This window comes from Nyctereutes procyonoides, unplaced genomic scaffold (assembly GCF_905146905.1).
Source record: "Nyctereutes procyonoides isolate TBG_1078 unplaced genomic scaffold, NYPRO_anot_genome, whole genome shotgun sequence".
NCBI lineage: Eukaryota > Metazoa > Chordata > Mammalia > Carnivora > Canidae > Nyctereutes > Nyctereutes procyonoides.
Window position 1 is genome coordinate 3,699,746 of NW_026575145.1, and position 13,162 is coordinate 3,712,907.

Genomic DNA, 13,162 nt, shown 5'->3' on the forward strand with positions numbered 1-13,162 from the left:
GAACTTAAGTTGCCAATACTTGGGTTTATACTATTCTGCTTAATGTTAATGGATATTTTTTTTAAGGAGTTAGTTAGAAGGTAGTTAAATTCCATAATGGGAAACGAAAAGATTAATTTTGATATAGCACAGACTTAACACAAACCAAAAAATGTGGCCTCCCACCACCACCGCCACATTCCGTGTCCTGCTGGAACTTCTTCAGTGTCCTTCTGGTCTATTTTGTTGTATCCCACCTGCCAGGTACCTGATTAGTCACATTTCTTCCCATCAGGTCATAAGATAAGCTAGTAAGGCTTATCAAGTAACCTCCAAAGGAGATTTAAAGTAGGCTCCAAGATGAGTTAATAATCAATAGTGCTGATAGTTACGTGATACCAATGAGAGTATAAAGAGGGCTGTTGCAGCTTAAATATGGATTGAGCTCTGTACACAGCAAGCGTAAGTAAATAAAATCCTCTAGGTTATGTCCCTCATGCCATTTTATTTATGGAATATTTCGTTTGGTGGTTGGACACAAAGAATTTGAGCACAATGGTGTCTGCAGAGGAGATGCTGCAAGGTGGCCAGCAGCCCAGGTCAACATGAAGTTGCTGAGGAACTGCATGCTTCTGGGCATGTGGCTGGGAGAGACTACCACCAAATGTCTCTGCCCCCATGCGCCACTAACACCATGTAGCAGGAGCAAAAAGCAAAACAGCACACTGGAACCAGAAACAAGCCCTTTATTTCCTTCTACTGACAAAGCTTAAATCCTGCCCACGGTAGCGAGAAATGTTGAGAAAGTCCAGTCCATTATAGCAAGGCAAGATACTAAAGGGTAAATTTGAGCCTGATAGATAAAAATCAATAACTGCACGAGCCAGGAACTTCTAGAACTTCTGACTTTGACAGAATTTTTGAACCACAGAACTATGAAATCCACTGCTCTCTGAAGAAATAAATTATACTACCCAAAGAAGATAAGTTTACAATCAGAGTAACTTTTTATTGAAAAAGAACTGCATCTAGTTTTGGTTCTAGATTTCCCAGTAAACTTGAGTAAGTCAACTTGTTTGTGGGCCTCACTTACACCACGTGATAAGAGAACAGCAATTTGAATTTCATGAACTCTTAAGTGCCTGCCTAGTCTAAGGTAAGAAAAACTCTGCTGTGAAGCTGGTACAACTACCCTGTAGTGTAACAGAAGAAACAGTAAGGCAACGAGAGAATATAGGACTCTAAATGGGGGTGTGGGTGTGGGAGGGGCATAGTTAAAGGCTGCATTAGCACTAGACTGACCAGAAGAGGCTCAGATGTTGCAGATGAAAACATGGAGACATCTTAAAATATAAATAGCATCACAGATAACACTGTTATGGTCACAATGAAATCCACTTTCAACAATTCATTTATACTAATTTTCCAAGTCTAAGCCAATATTCCACTTCTTTGAATATATTTCAACAACAAAAAAAGTAGTGTAGGCTGGAGTTCATACTACAGCAGGATTTGACTATACTTGATTGGGACACTTTTGGTAAGATAATCACTTTCAGTTAAATTTTCATCTCTCTTCGTAACTGGAGCATTTATTTCACAAAACACCTATCTCTAGCTCCCGTATCTGATCCAAAATGTATGGAGACTTAGGACATTAAAATATTCTAGATGATATTGTTCATATATAGGAAAAATTATTTATGACTATTAAGTTGGAAGCAGACACCTCAACCTATTATACTAACAAATGGTAAGTACAGTACCATAATCTCTGGAAAATTCCTAGAACACATCTAACTCGAGCTTTTACTTTATTAGCACCTTCAGTAACCTTGTATTCAATAAAAAGTTTCATAATCTAGTTAATCAAAATGATTACTGAACATCAGATTTTCTTTTAAATAATTTATAATCTATATAAATGAAAATGTACACAATATAAAATAGATATGGGAATACTCTTTTACATATTTTAAACTGATCATCACAAACCACAGCAATGATTATTGAAGTGCATTTAGTATTGCGAGAGTTCTTTCATACACCCGAGCAGTATGATCATGCATCAGATTGTAGTCCTTGGTTAAGACCATCTGGTAACATTTGCATGTTAAATACATAGTGAATATATCTATATATCTCCTCAGCCTTTCGATGAGTTACTTGTGCATACATGGAGATTTCTTGAGGCGAGCTGAAAAAAAAATTAGAACTTTTGACTTGTACAATTTAATATTACTTGCTTAACACCAAACGTAAAAGAGCCTTTAAGAACATTTCTTCCTAAGCATTTTACATCTACTTAACGTCCTTAGCACCAGTTTATATAAAGCAAACACTTATTCCCTATATTTTAAGTCCTATATAACAGTAATTTCCATATCTTATACATGGGCCTTTAGTTTAACTAAAATAACCTATTTTCTAAAATCTTCCTTATTAAGCAATAGTCAAAAACTAGTAAAATTTACACTGTCACATTTGTCTAGGTCCAGAACCAAACAGCCCAGAAATGTTAGAATGCAAGATCAAATATTAGAACTGTCTAGCTCCCAGAGGGCTCAAAGCTCCCCAAAGGCAGTGTCTATTCCACTCCCCCCCCCCCAATTAAAATCAACTTCATGCAGTGGTTGTTAACAAGCAAAAAGTCTTTACTGAAATGAAATAATCTAATGGGCTACTCATCTTTATTTTTTAAAAATATTAAAATTTCTATGAAATACTTCTAAGAATCATTTAAAAGTAACCATCTAAAAATATTAAGATAGACGTACCTGTTAGTCATCCTTTTCACAGAAGAAAACCGGTGACACATATTTAATGCAGTTATATAACTTATATGGGGAATACTTAAATAAAACTGAAGTGCCTCACATTTACTTCTGTTCACCACTGTTGGGATATGAATACCAACATTCTTTCTTTGTTCTACTAAACACAGTTCCTTCAACAAATCTGCAGTTTCTTCTTGGCAGGAACTGAAAAGAATTCGGATTCCAGCACCAATTAAGGTAGTGAGCAAGTTGTCATAGCTCTTTGTTCTTCTAAACATCCTGGGTGTGTCTCCTAAATATTTTATATTTAGGAAAATGCAAAGCTTAGTAATGTATATTAAGTAGAATCATTAATACTATTATTAAAACCCCAAGATTTACAATCATTAAGCAAACGAGTACCACATTATGCTAATGAGAAACCCTCGACTAAATATTTAAAATGATTCTCAAATATCTAGGAGATAAAATAGGAAGAACTATCCTTGTAAGTGTCTTCAATTGGAATCAAATAGGAAGATGAGTGGACAGAGGAGAGCTTATTGTTCCTAGTTAATGCATTCCTGAAGACCAAGACCATGTGTCACTTATCTCTAAAAATCATAGTGCTAGCACTGATGAATAGCTCAAGTACTGGCTTAACTGCTATAAAATCTTAGGTATTTATTCCAAGAGTAACTCAAAACCCTGCACACCCATTTTTTTAAAGCATTTTTTTTAAAGATTTTATTTATTTATTCGTGAGACACCCAGAGAAAGAGAGAGGCAGAGACACAGGCAGAGGGAGAAACAGGCTCCATGCAGGGAACCCGAGGTGGGACTCAATCTCGGGTCTCCAGGATCAGGCCCTGGGCTGAAGGCAGCACTAAACTGCTGAGCCACCCGGGCTGCCCATGCACACCTATTTTAATGTCATCTTTAACCCTTGCCTATTAACTTACTTCCCTACCTTTCCCATTCATTTTTCATATTCTATCCTCCATTCTTTTGGGGCACTTTTCATTATGGAAAAACAAAACTTTTTCTTTAAAACCTTTTTCCCCTAATTTTCGCCATGTTACTTTTATTCCTAATCTACTTCCTTTGTAAAGAATATGTTGGTAAAGAGGAAATTATAGAATTTCAGCACTAAGAGGACCCAAGAGATCACTTAATCTAAAGCCTTCATTTGTCAAAGAAAGAAAATTGGGTAGTGAAAGAGTGACTTATCCAAAGTTGCAGTTTGTCAGTGACAGCATGAGGATAAAAAAGTAAAATGCTCAATTACCAACCCAATGTTTTACATAAACTACACTATTTCCTTTTACTGTATACTGTGTGACTGTATAATTCTTGAATTCTTCCAGTGGCCTTTTTCCTACATGATTTCACTTAACCCTCACAATATCACACAAGGAATAGGACAAGTATATTTCTAACCCCTCAGAAGGAGTGATTTGTCAATGCAACGTCCATAGCTACAGCGACACTAGAATTCAGTGTGTCTTCTGATGCCATATTCCATGACCTTTTTACCATTCTCAGGGTTCCCCCTACAATTAAATATTACCCACAGAAACTCCCTAACTGAAGCTCCTATGCACCCATTTCAGCTCCCTAGTAAGAACTCAGTGTATTCCACTGAACACTCCTTATACCTCAAATCTGCTCTTCTCTGACAGTCATAATTTCAGTAAAGAGCACCACTAACTGCTCCATGACCAAGAAATCAGCCAATTCAAGAGTTAAGTCTTGCCTCCTTCCACCAACTACTGTTAATCCTGCCTCCTAAATCCCCTGAATCCTCCCCTCCTTTAACCCACTACTGCCTTAAGGTCCTCATCCTTTCTGGAACTCCTGAAAAAAGGCATGATGGGTTCACTTGCCTTCCATTTCTCATTCTTTAACTCTCAAACTGCATTTAAACACAATGACTAAAAAAATTCAGAAATAAACCTTTTTATGAAGCAAATAATAATAGCATAAAATAAACACAATGACTAATAAAAACATGGCTTTATATAAACATGAAGTGACATGAGTCAGGTATTTATATATATATATATTTTTTAATTTTTATTTATTTATGATAGTCACAGAGAGAGAGAGAGGCAGAGACACAGGCAGAGGGAGAAGCAGGCTCCATGCACCGGAAGCCCGATGTGGGATTCGATCCAGGGTCTCCAGGATCGCGCCCTGGGCCAAAGGCAGGCGCCAAACCGCTGCGCCACCCAGGGATCCCGGGTATTTATATTTTTAAGAATTTTCCCCATCCCGACAGAAGGGTGAACTAAATAATAGTTGAGTTTCTTTATAAACTTTATAAACAAAAACATTTAAAAATACAAACCTGTTTTTTCTCTGTCCTTTTCCACAATCACACATATTCTTTCAAACATGCTCTGCAGGTGCTGAATCTGGTCAATTAATTTGTTCTTATTGATACTATTTAACATCTCAGATTGAGACCTCCTTTCCACCACCATGCGGTTACTCACAATGTAATCACAACCATTAAGAGGACAAACCTCTACTTGTAAGCCATGAATTGCTCTTAGGGAAGAAATTACTTCTGTTCCAGAAGTGATTTCACAACTATCTACAAGAATACAAGTTCTTTGGCCTTCCTGTGGAACTCTAAGAGAATCATGTGTGCCAGCCAAATGTGGTCTTGAATTGGAACAGTATGCCACTGAAGTTCTAGAATCCTCCAGAGTACTACCAACCTGAAAAGTAGAAAATATTGGTAACAATCAGGTTAAATATATATTAGCACCACAAATTTCTAACATCTGAACTTGATTTTCCTTACTAATATTATTTTTCTCTCTTTAACTGTTTTTTCTTCCTTCAATAGGATCAAAGTGACTATATACATGAAGGACCAAACTACCACTTCACACCTAGTAGGATGGTTATACTTCAAAACAAAACAAAATCATAAAATAAATGTTGTCAGAATGTAAAAAACTGGGAACATACACTGCTAGTGGGAATGTAAAATAGTACAGCCACTGTGGAAAAGAGTTTGGCGACTCCTCAAAAGTTAAACACAGAATTATATGACTCAGTAATTCTACTTCTAGGTATATCCCAAAAAGAACTGAAAACAGAAATTCAGATACTCATTTGCAAATTAATTTTGTAAAACTCTCAGTCATTGTCTATTCAAATACCTCTTCTAACCTGTTTTCTTTTCCTTAATTCCAATTACATGTATCTTAGATTATTTTCTTCTTGCCTTTCTCCATCTGCAAAGGGTCTTCACCTATGTATAGCTGTAAGATCTGCTTTTCATCCCCAGAAGCTTAAAGCTTTTTGTTCTATAGGAGAAATAGGGGAGAAGAAAACAGATGGGATCTGCTGCCTTTTTCACAGTAACTGCTGGTCACTAACCCCAAGGCCTGGCACCAGCCAGGAGGCTTTCTGATTTTATCTTTCCTGGGAACACTTGATTGAGTCTATGGAGTATAGCTCATGAAGGCTTATGAATTCCTCTCTGTCTGTAACTCCCAGGGGTTCTAAACTCTCATTCTAGTTCATTGCCTTTTGCAACTTATTAGTTTTAGCTGAATTCTTCTTGCCAAATTATACGTGCCCACTGACTGTCCCAAATCAACAAGTCTCTCATTGGAGACACTTGTCTTTCCACAGAAATAAGGTTAATTGATTGCCCTAAAACCTCAGTTCCATAATAGTTTCAAGTAAAACCATGATTCTATGGATTATCTGGCTTTTTTTGTTGTTGTTACTAGGATGGGAACAATGTTCTTTCCAGTTTCTACATCGTAAGCTAAAGATGAAAGTCCTAATCACTCAAATAATCTTTAAAATAATTATAATTCAGTATTCAATTTCTAAAATAATATAATGTGAAGAAAACTGCACTAAAGAAAAGAGGATACTGGGAATATTTAGTTATTTTGAAGTAGAAAATGGCTTCCTAAACATGACACTAAAGTTCAGGAACTGTAAAGAAAAAAACTGAGACTGTATAAAAAGGTTACCTCTTCCTATGGCAAAACCACCAAAAACAAACAAAAAGGCAAATGACAAGGAATACGACTTGCAATATACGTGACAAAATAAACGTTAACTTTTTAAAATACCTAACCAGGTTTTTTTTACAGGATATTTAATCTATTTTCTGTCTTTCCAAATTTACCTCATATTCCTATATGAATATTCATATTCTTATGAATACCCTTCCTGTGAGAATCATACATTAAATAGTATAAATAATTTTAAAACACATTTCTGTAAAAATCAATTTATCCTTTTTCACAGTTCTCAAAGTATTATTAGATGTATCCATTTTTGTTAGAACATGGCAATGTAAAAATGTAGCTAGTGCTTACTGATTTTCAAAGGATTGTGCATATACAAATCTTTCTCAATTTATGATTATAGGATTATCTCCCAATAAACCCATCATAAGTTGAAAAGATCATTGAGTGGAAAATACATGTAATACACCATACCTTAGCCTATGCCTTAAAATTGTTCAGAATACTTACACTGGCCTACAGCTGGGCAAAACCTATCTGATATAAAGCCTATTTTACAATAAACTGTTAAATATCGGGGATTTCTGAGTGGCTCAGCGGATTAGCGCCTGTCTTTGGCCCAGGGCGCGATCCTGGAGTCCCGGGATTGAGCCCCGCGTCGGGCTCCCGGCATGGAGCCTGCTTCTCCCTCTGCCTGTGTCTCTGCCTCTCTCTCTTTCTCTATGTCTATCATGAATGAATAAATAAAAAATATTTTTAAAAAAGACTATTCAAAAAAAAAAAAACCTGAATATCTCATGTAATTTATTGAATACTATACTGAAAGTAAAAAACAGGATGGCTGTATGGGTACAGAAAGTTACAAGTGTATTAGTTGTTTACCCTCATGATCATGTAGACTGGAAGCTGCAGCTGCAAACATGACCTAAAAGTATCATATTGCATGTTGCTGGCCCAGGACAAGATCAAAATATTAAGTATTGTTTCTATACAATGTGTATTGCTTTCCACCATCATAATGTCCATAAAGTATTAAGTTGAACCACTGTAAACCTAGGACCACATTACCTACCTTGACCCTTGGGATTATTATCTTTATACCATAGCTAAGGATACTGAGGCTCAGAGAAATTATTTAGCCTCTAGTCCTTTAATCTACTACAAAACTTAATCCAGTCAACTATATTTTATGTAAAGAAATAACTTTGTGCAAAAAAACCTGGGGACAATATAACTCTTGATTTTCAGCTCAGGTCATGATCTCAAGGTCATGCAATGGAGCCCCACATTGGGCTCCATGCTGGGCATGGAGCCTAAGATTGTCCCTCTCCTTCTTTTTCCTCTGCCCCTTAAAAATTTATTTAAAGATTTAAGTAAATAAATCTTTTTTAAAATCCCAAAATAAAAAACTAGAAAAACCAATTTAAAAGCCACTGTGTTGTTTAGGGGTTTTGTTGTTGTTGTTGTTTTAAGATTTTATGTATTTCTGAGAGAGAACAAGAGCAGAAGGAAGGCACAGAGGGAGAGGGAGAAGCAGGCTTCCCACTGAGCACAGAGCCCAATGCGGGACTTGATCCCAGGACCCTGAGATCATGACCTGAGGCAAAGGCAGATGCTTAACTGACTGAGCCACTCAGGCACCCCAAGCCACTGTGTTGATAGTAGACCATGTTGCTAAGGCAGAATGGCCTAAAACCTCCGGAATAAATATTTAGAGAAATAGAAGTTTAGGTCTAGGTCTCATTCCAAGATGACAGTCAAGGAAAGAAATCAGTCATGTACAGTTAAGGGATTCCTATTACCAAAACTTTAACCCCTATTTTAACAAAAATAGTGTAACTATAAGCTCTTAAAAACTAAAAGTGACTTTAGGGATTATTTCAGCAATAACAAGACAGGGAAAAGGTGGAAACCGGACTACTTGGCCATTCTAAAAAGAGAGGGGGGATCCCTGGGTGGCGCAGCGGTTTGGCGCCTGCCTTTGGCCCAGGGCGCGATCCTGGAGACCCAGGATCGAATCCCACATCAGGCTCCTGGTGCATGGAGCCTGCTTCTCCCTCTGCCTATGTCTCTGCCTCTCTCTCTCTCTCTCTCTCTCTGTGTGTGTGTGTGTGTAACTATCATAAATAAATAAAAATTTAAAAAAAATAAAAATAAAAATAAAAAGAGAGGGATTTGGGCAGCCCGTGTGGCTCAGTGGTTTAGTGCCGCCTTCGGCCCAGGGCATGATCCTGGAGACCCGGGATTGAGTCCCACGTCGGGCTCCCTGCATGGAGCCTGCTTTTCCCTCTGCCTCTCTCCCTCTCCTCTCTGTGTTTCTCATGAATAAATAAATAAAATCTTTAAAAAAAAAAAAGAGGGATTTAAAGGAAGGAAATCAGGTAGTGGTCCCTAAACTCCTCTCCCCAGTAAAGAGAGTTACATATCTGAAGCTTTCAGTGGGAAAAGAAAAGTTAATCTGTGGTGAAATAGTTCTGGGCATGTAATTTCTAATTTTATCTGGTAGGAAGCCCATTTTCCTACTCCTTCCTACAAAATTAGCAAGTTTCCTTATAGAGTTTTATTAAGAAAACTATCACACTTAAAAAAAAAAAAAACAACTATAACCTAAGCATTCTTATATGAATTATCAATATAATTTAGTGTGCTATTTTCTTGTTTGAAGAATTGTCACCACTTGCTAATTTTTCTTTGATCTGTTTAACCCAAAACACAAAAGAAAGCAAAACAAAGGCCCCTGGCTGCCATGGGCAGAAGAGCATGTAATCCTAGACGTTGGGGTTGTGAGTTCAAGCCCCATGTTGGGTATAGAGATTACTAAACAAACAAACAAACAAACAAAAACTTAAAAAAAAAAGCAAAACAAAAAAACCTTTTGGTCAACATGAAGGCTTTTTCTCTAATTTGATCCATACCTTTGCATAAATCGGAAGTTTTTTACAGTCTTTCTGTGAATCAACAGTAGGAAATGACAGTGAGGTACAGTCAATTTTATTACAGCTCTGAAGTTTGAAGTCTGAGACATCAGAAACTGCATCCTTTAAATTAAGTGGTGCCTGCTGTCTCTGCTTTGGCGACTGATTAACAACAATTGGAGAATTGTCCTTGGACTGCAGTGAAGACCCAAAAGGCACTATATTCAAACAATGGTCCTGCTGTTTGCTCTTATTAACAGTGCTTGGGTTAACAATATTGGATTCTCTTTTATCATTTACAATGTTTTCCTCTTCGCTTGAATCATCTGGTAAAATAATTCTAGATAATTTCTTTTTTGAACGTGCACAATTTTGTCTCATCTCCATTTGTTTTAGCTTTACTGCACGTCGGGTTTTATATTTTTTGCTCCCACTTGCAAAGCAATCTTCAGTTATTATGTTAAAATCAACACACACTTCTTCCTCACTTGATTGGCTTTTGTAAGACTCATCTTCATCAACACAAAAACTGTCTTCTAAGTAGGTTTCATCTTGCTCAGGAATCTATAGTAAAAATACCAGTTAGTACATTATAAATTCCTTTCATGAAATCAGTATGTATTTAACATATTCTTTTAAGTACATGAGATCTTTATGAATATTTCGCTTATCAATTCAGTCACTTGTGCTCAACTAACAGATACTATTCTTTATAGAAGAAAACAAGGAGACTGGGATTAAAAAAAAGAATGATTTACCCTCTAGAAATTTACAGCCCATTGTAGGTAGCCAGAAAAATAAACAATAATTTATAAACAATGTGGATGAGTGCTACATAACAAATACAATGGAAATATAGAGATATGAATGACCATATTACTGGCTGAATATTGGCAATTTATAAACAAAGACTAATGTGAAAATATCCATAAATGAAAAATAATCTATAATTTTCAGAATATAACATCTTTATAAAAAAATATTTTTCGGGATGCCTGGATGGCTCAGTGATTGAGCGTCAGGTCATGATCCCAGGGTCTGGGGATGGAGTCCCACATCAGGCTCCCCAGAGGGAGCCTGCTTCTCCCTCTGCCTATGTCTCTCCCTCTCTCTCTCATTCTGGCTCTCATGAATAAATAAATAAAATCTTAAAAGAATAATAATTTTCAAGAGAAATAAGAGAACATATAAGAATTAAAAATTCAACACTTATGAGAAGTTCTATTCATTTTTAAACTTTCTTCTAATTAGAAAAAAATCCAATTAATATACTCTAATAGGCTCAAGTTGAAGATAGGATAATTTGATCAAATTAGGAATAAAAAGGATTCTGAGAATTCATGTAGTCCACTTTCCTGACTCAGAGCGGAAATTACCCCAAATAGCTCTGACAGTCCAGTTTTAGAAACAACGTAGGTTTCATTTACAGGAACAGATTTCAACATTATCATCAGGAAATTCTCCACTATATTTCTATAGTTCATACCTGTGAGAAAATATTTATGTTGGTATGTTTCTTATGGACCATTTTATACCGATTGCTCATCAATGGACTGTGCAAAGATTTCATGTAAATAGCTCTCATTTCAGAATCTGTGTAAAGATAAAGAATTTCAAGTAGCAAAATTATTTAAATGAAACCTAGTAAAGTATTTAACTTTGACCTATTCCAAATTCATGTAATTCAAACCTTGTGGAATTATTTTACACAAAAAATATTTAATATGTGTTGAAACAAGTCTAAAAACAAACAAACAAAAAAAGTAAAGTTAGCCTTTGAAATCAGACCATCTAGTTGGATGATTACAAAAATTTATTTAAGCTTAGCTATCTCTCCTCTGAAAATGAGCATTAAGACAGTGCCTTTTCATAAAAATAAATGTATATGAAGAACTTGAGGAATATAACTTATTTATAAAAAATAATGAATAGAACACAAGAAATCCAGGCAAAAAAAAAAAAGAAACATAAGCTTAAAAATATCAGAAGGCATAGCAAATAGTAAGTATGTTTCATAATTTTCAGTTAAGCAAAAACTGGGAAACACATGAGTTTTTTGTCTGCCTTTTTTATTTAAGGTTTTAATCAAAAAGCAATTTTATTTTTGTATCCCATTTTCCCTTACATATTTTGGAGTGATTAACTTAAGGTTATGTTCAGAGATAACATTGCTAATTTCATGACCATAGCGCTTGGCACCAGGTGCATAATTTTCTATTTCCCTTATCTCCATTCCATAGCATAGCTATCGAATACTAGATATCTACCTGATTACCTATCCACTTCTTATTCATGCTATATCCCTATACACTTAGTGACACCCTTACTTCTAGTTTCTTAGGAAAACTCAGAATCAAGGAGCTTTCAGAGAATTTTTGTTTGTTTCACAGATTTTTTTTTTTTTGGTATAATGTACATACAGTAAAATTCATCCTCCTTTACGGTACAGTTCCATCTTGACAAATCATTACAACAAACAATAACCTATTTGCTGTACCTATAGTTTTACCTTTCCCCAAATGTCATATAAATGAAAAAACAAAAAAACTTTGAAATCCTACATATTTCAAATATACTCTGTCTAAAATGGGAGTTTCAGGGGCACCTGGCTGGCTCAATCAGAAGAGTATGTAACTCCTAATCTTGGGGTCACGAATTTGAGCCCCATGTTTGGTACAGAGTTCACCAAAGAAAATTAAAACTTTAAATTTTTTTTTTAAATAAAATAAATGGAGTTGCTGATCTCCCTATTCTCCACCTTAAGGGCTCCACCTGCAGTCTGCCCAGTATCAGACAGCAACAACTATGTCCTTTCTGTTGTTCAAACCCACTGACTCCTCTTTTTCTCTTAAATCCTTCAGAAAATCCTGTCTGCTATACATATCCAGAACCCAATCTTTCTCACCCTTAGACTGCTACCACCTTGGTAACCACCACTAGCATTCCTTAGATTACTGCAATCACCTTCTAAATAGTCTCTTCTCCCACCTTTGTTCCCCTGAAGGCCATTCTCAACACCAAAGCTGGAGAGATACTACTGCAATAAGTCAGACCAGCAGGTGGCTACTCATTACTTCTCTGCTCTTGCTTCCTACCACTGCGCTTCTCCATCATTCAATTCCAGTCACAGTGCTGTTCCGTAAACATGCTAGGCACACTCCTGCCTCGGGACATGTCAAGTGGTTGTTAACACCAGTCAACATGTTTGCACCAACATTCCCCACCAGATTATACTGTAAACCTCCAAAAGTCACCCCGTTAATGAACATCAAGAGCATAATACTAGAAAGGGAATATAAGGGAAGGGAGAAGAAATGTGTGGGAGATATCAGAAAGGGACACAGAACATAAAGACTTCTAACTCTGGGAAATGAACTAGGGGTGGTGGAAGGGGAGGAGGGCGGGGGGTGGGGGTGAATGGGTGACAGGCACGGAGGGGGACACTTGACGGGATGAGCACTGGGTGTTATTCTGTATGTTGGTAAATTGAACACCAATAAAAATT

The 13,162-nt window shown here is 36.4% G+C and overlaps 1 protein-coding gene across 1 annotated transcript in view; it reads right to left on the reverse strand.

Moving 5' to 3' along the window:
* Window positions 1–710: 710 nt before the first annotated feature.
* The window catches only part of FANCM (FA complementation group M), a 66,750-nt gene continuing 54,298 nt past the window's right edge, over window positions 711–13,162 (reverse strand). The window contains exons 19-23 of the mRNA XM_055309383.1: window positions 11,144–11,250; window positions 9,658–10,221; window positions 5,086–5,461; window positions 2,757–3,048; window positions 711–2,176 (exon numbers count right to left, since the gene is read on the reverse strand). Of these exons, the coding sequence (XP_055165358.1) occupies window positions 2,041–2,176; window positions 2,757–3,048; window positions 5,086–5,461; window positions 9,658–10,221; window positions 11,144–11,250 (1,475 nt within the window). The 3' untranslated portion in view covers window positions 711–2,040. The remainder of the gene's footprint in view (window positions 2,177–2,756; window positions 3,049–5,085; window positions 5,462–9,657; window positions 10,222–11,143; window positions 11,251–13,162) is intronic.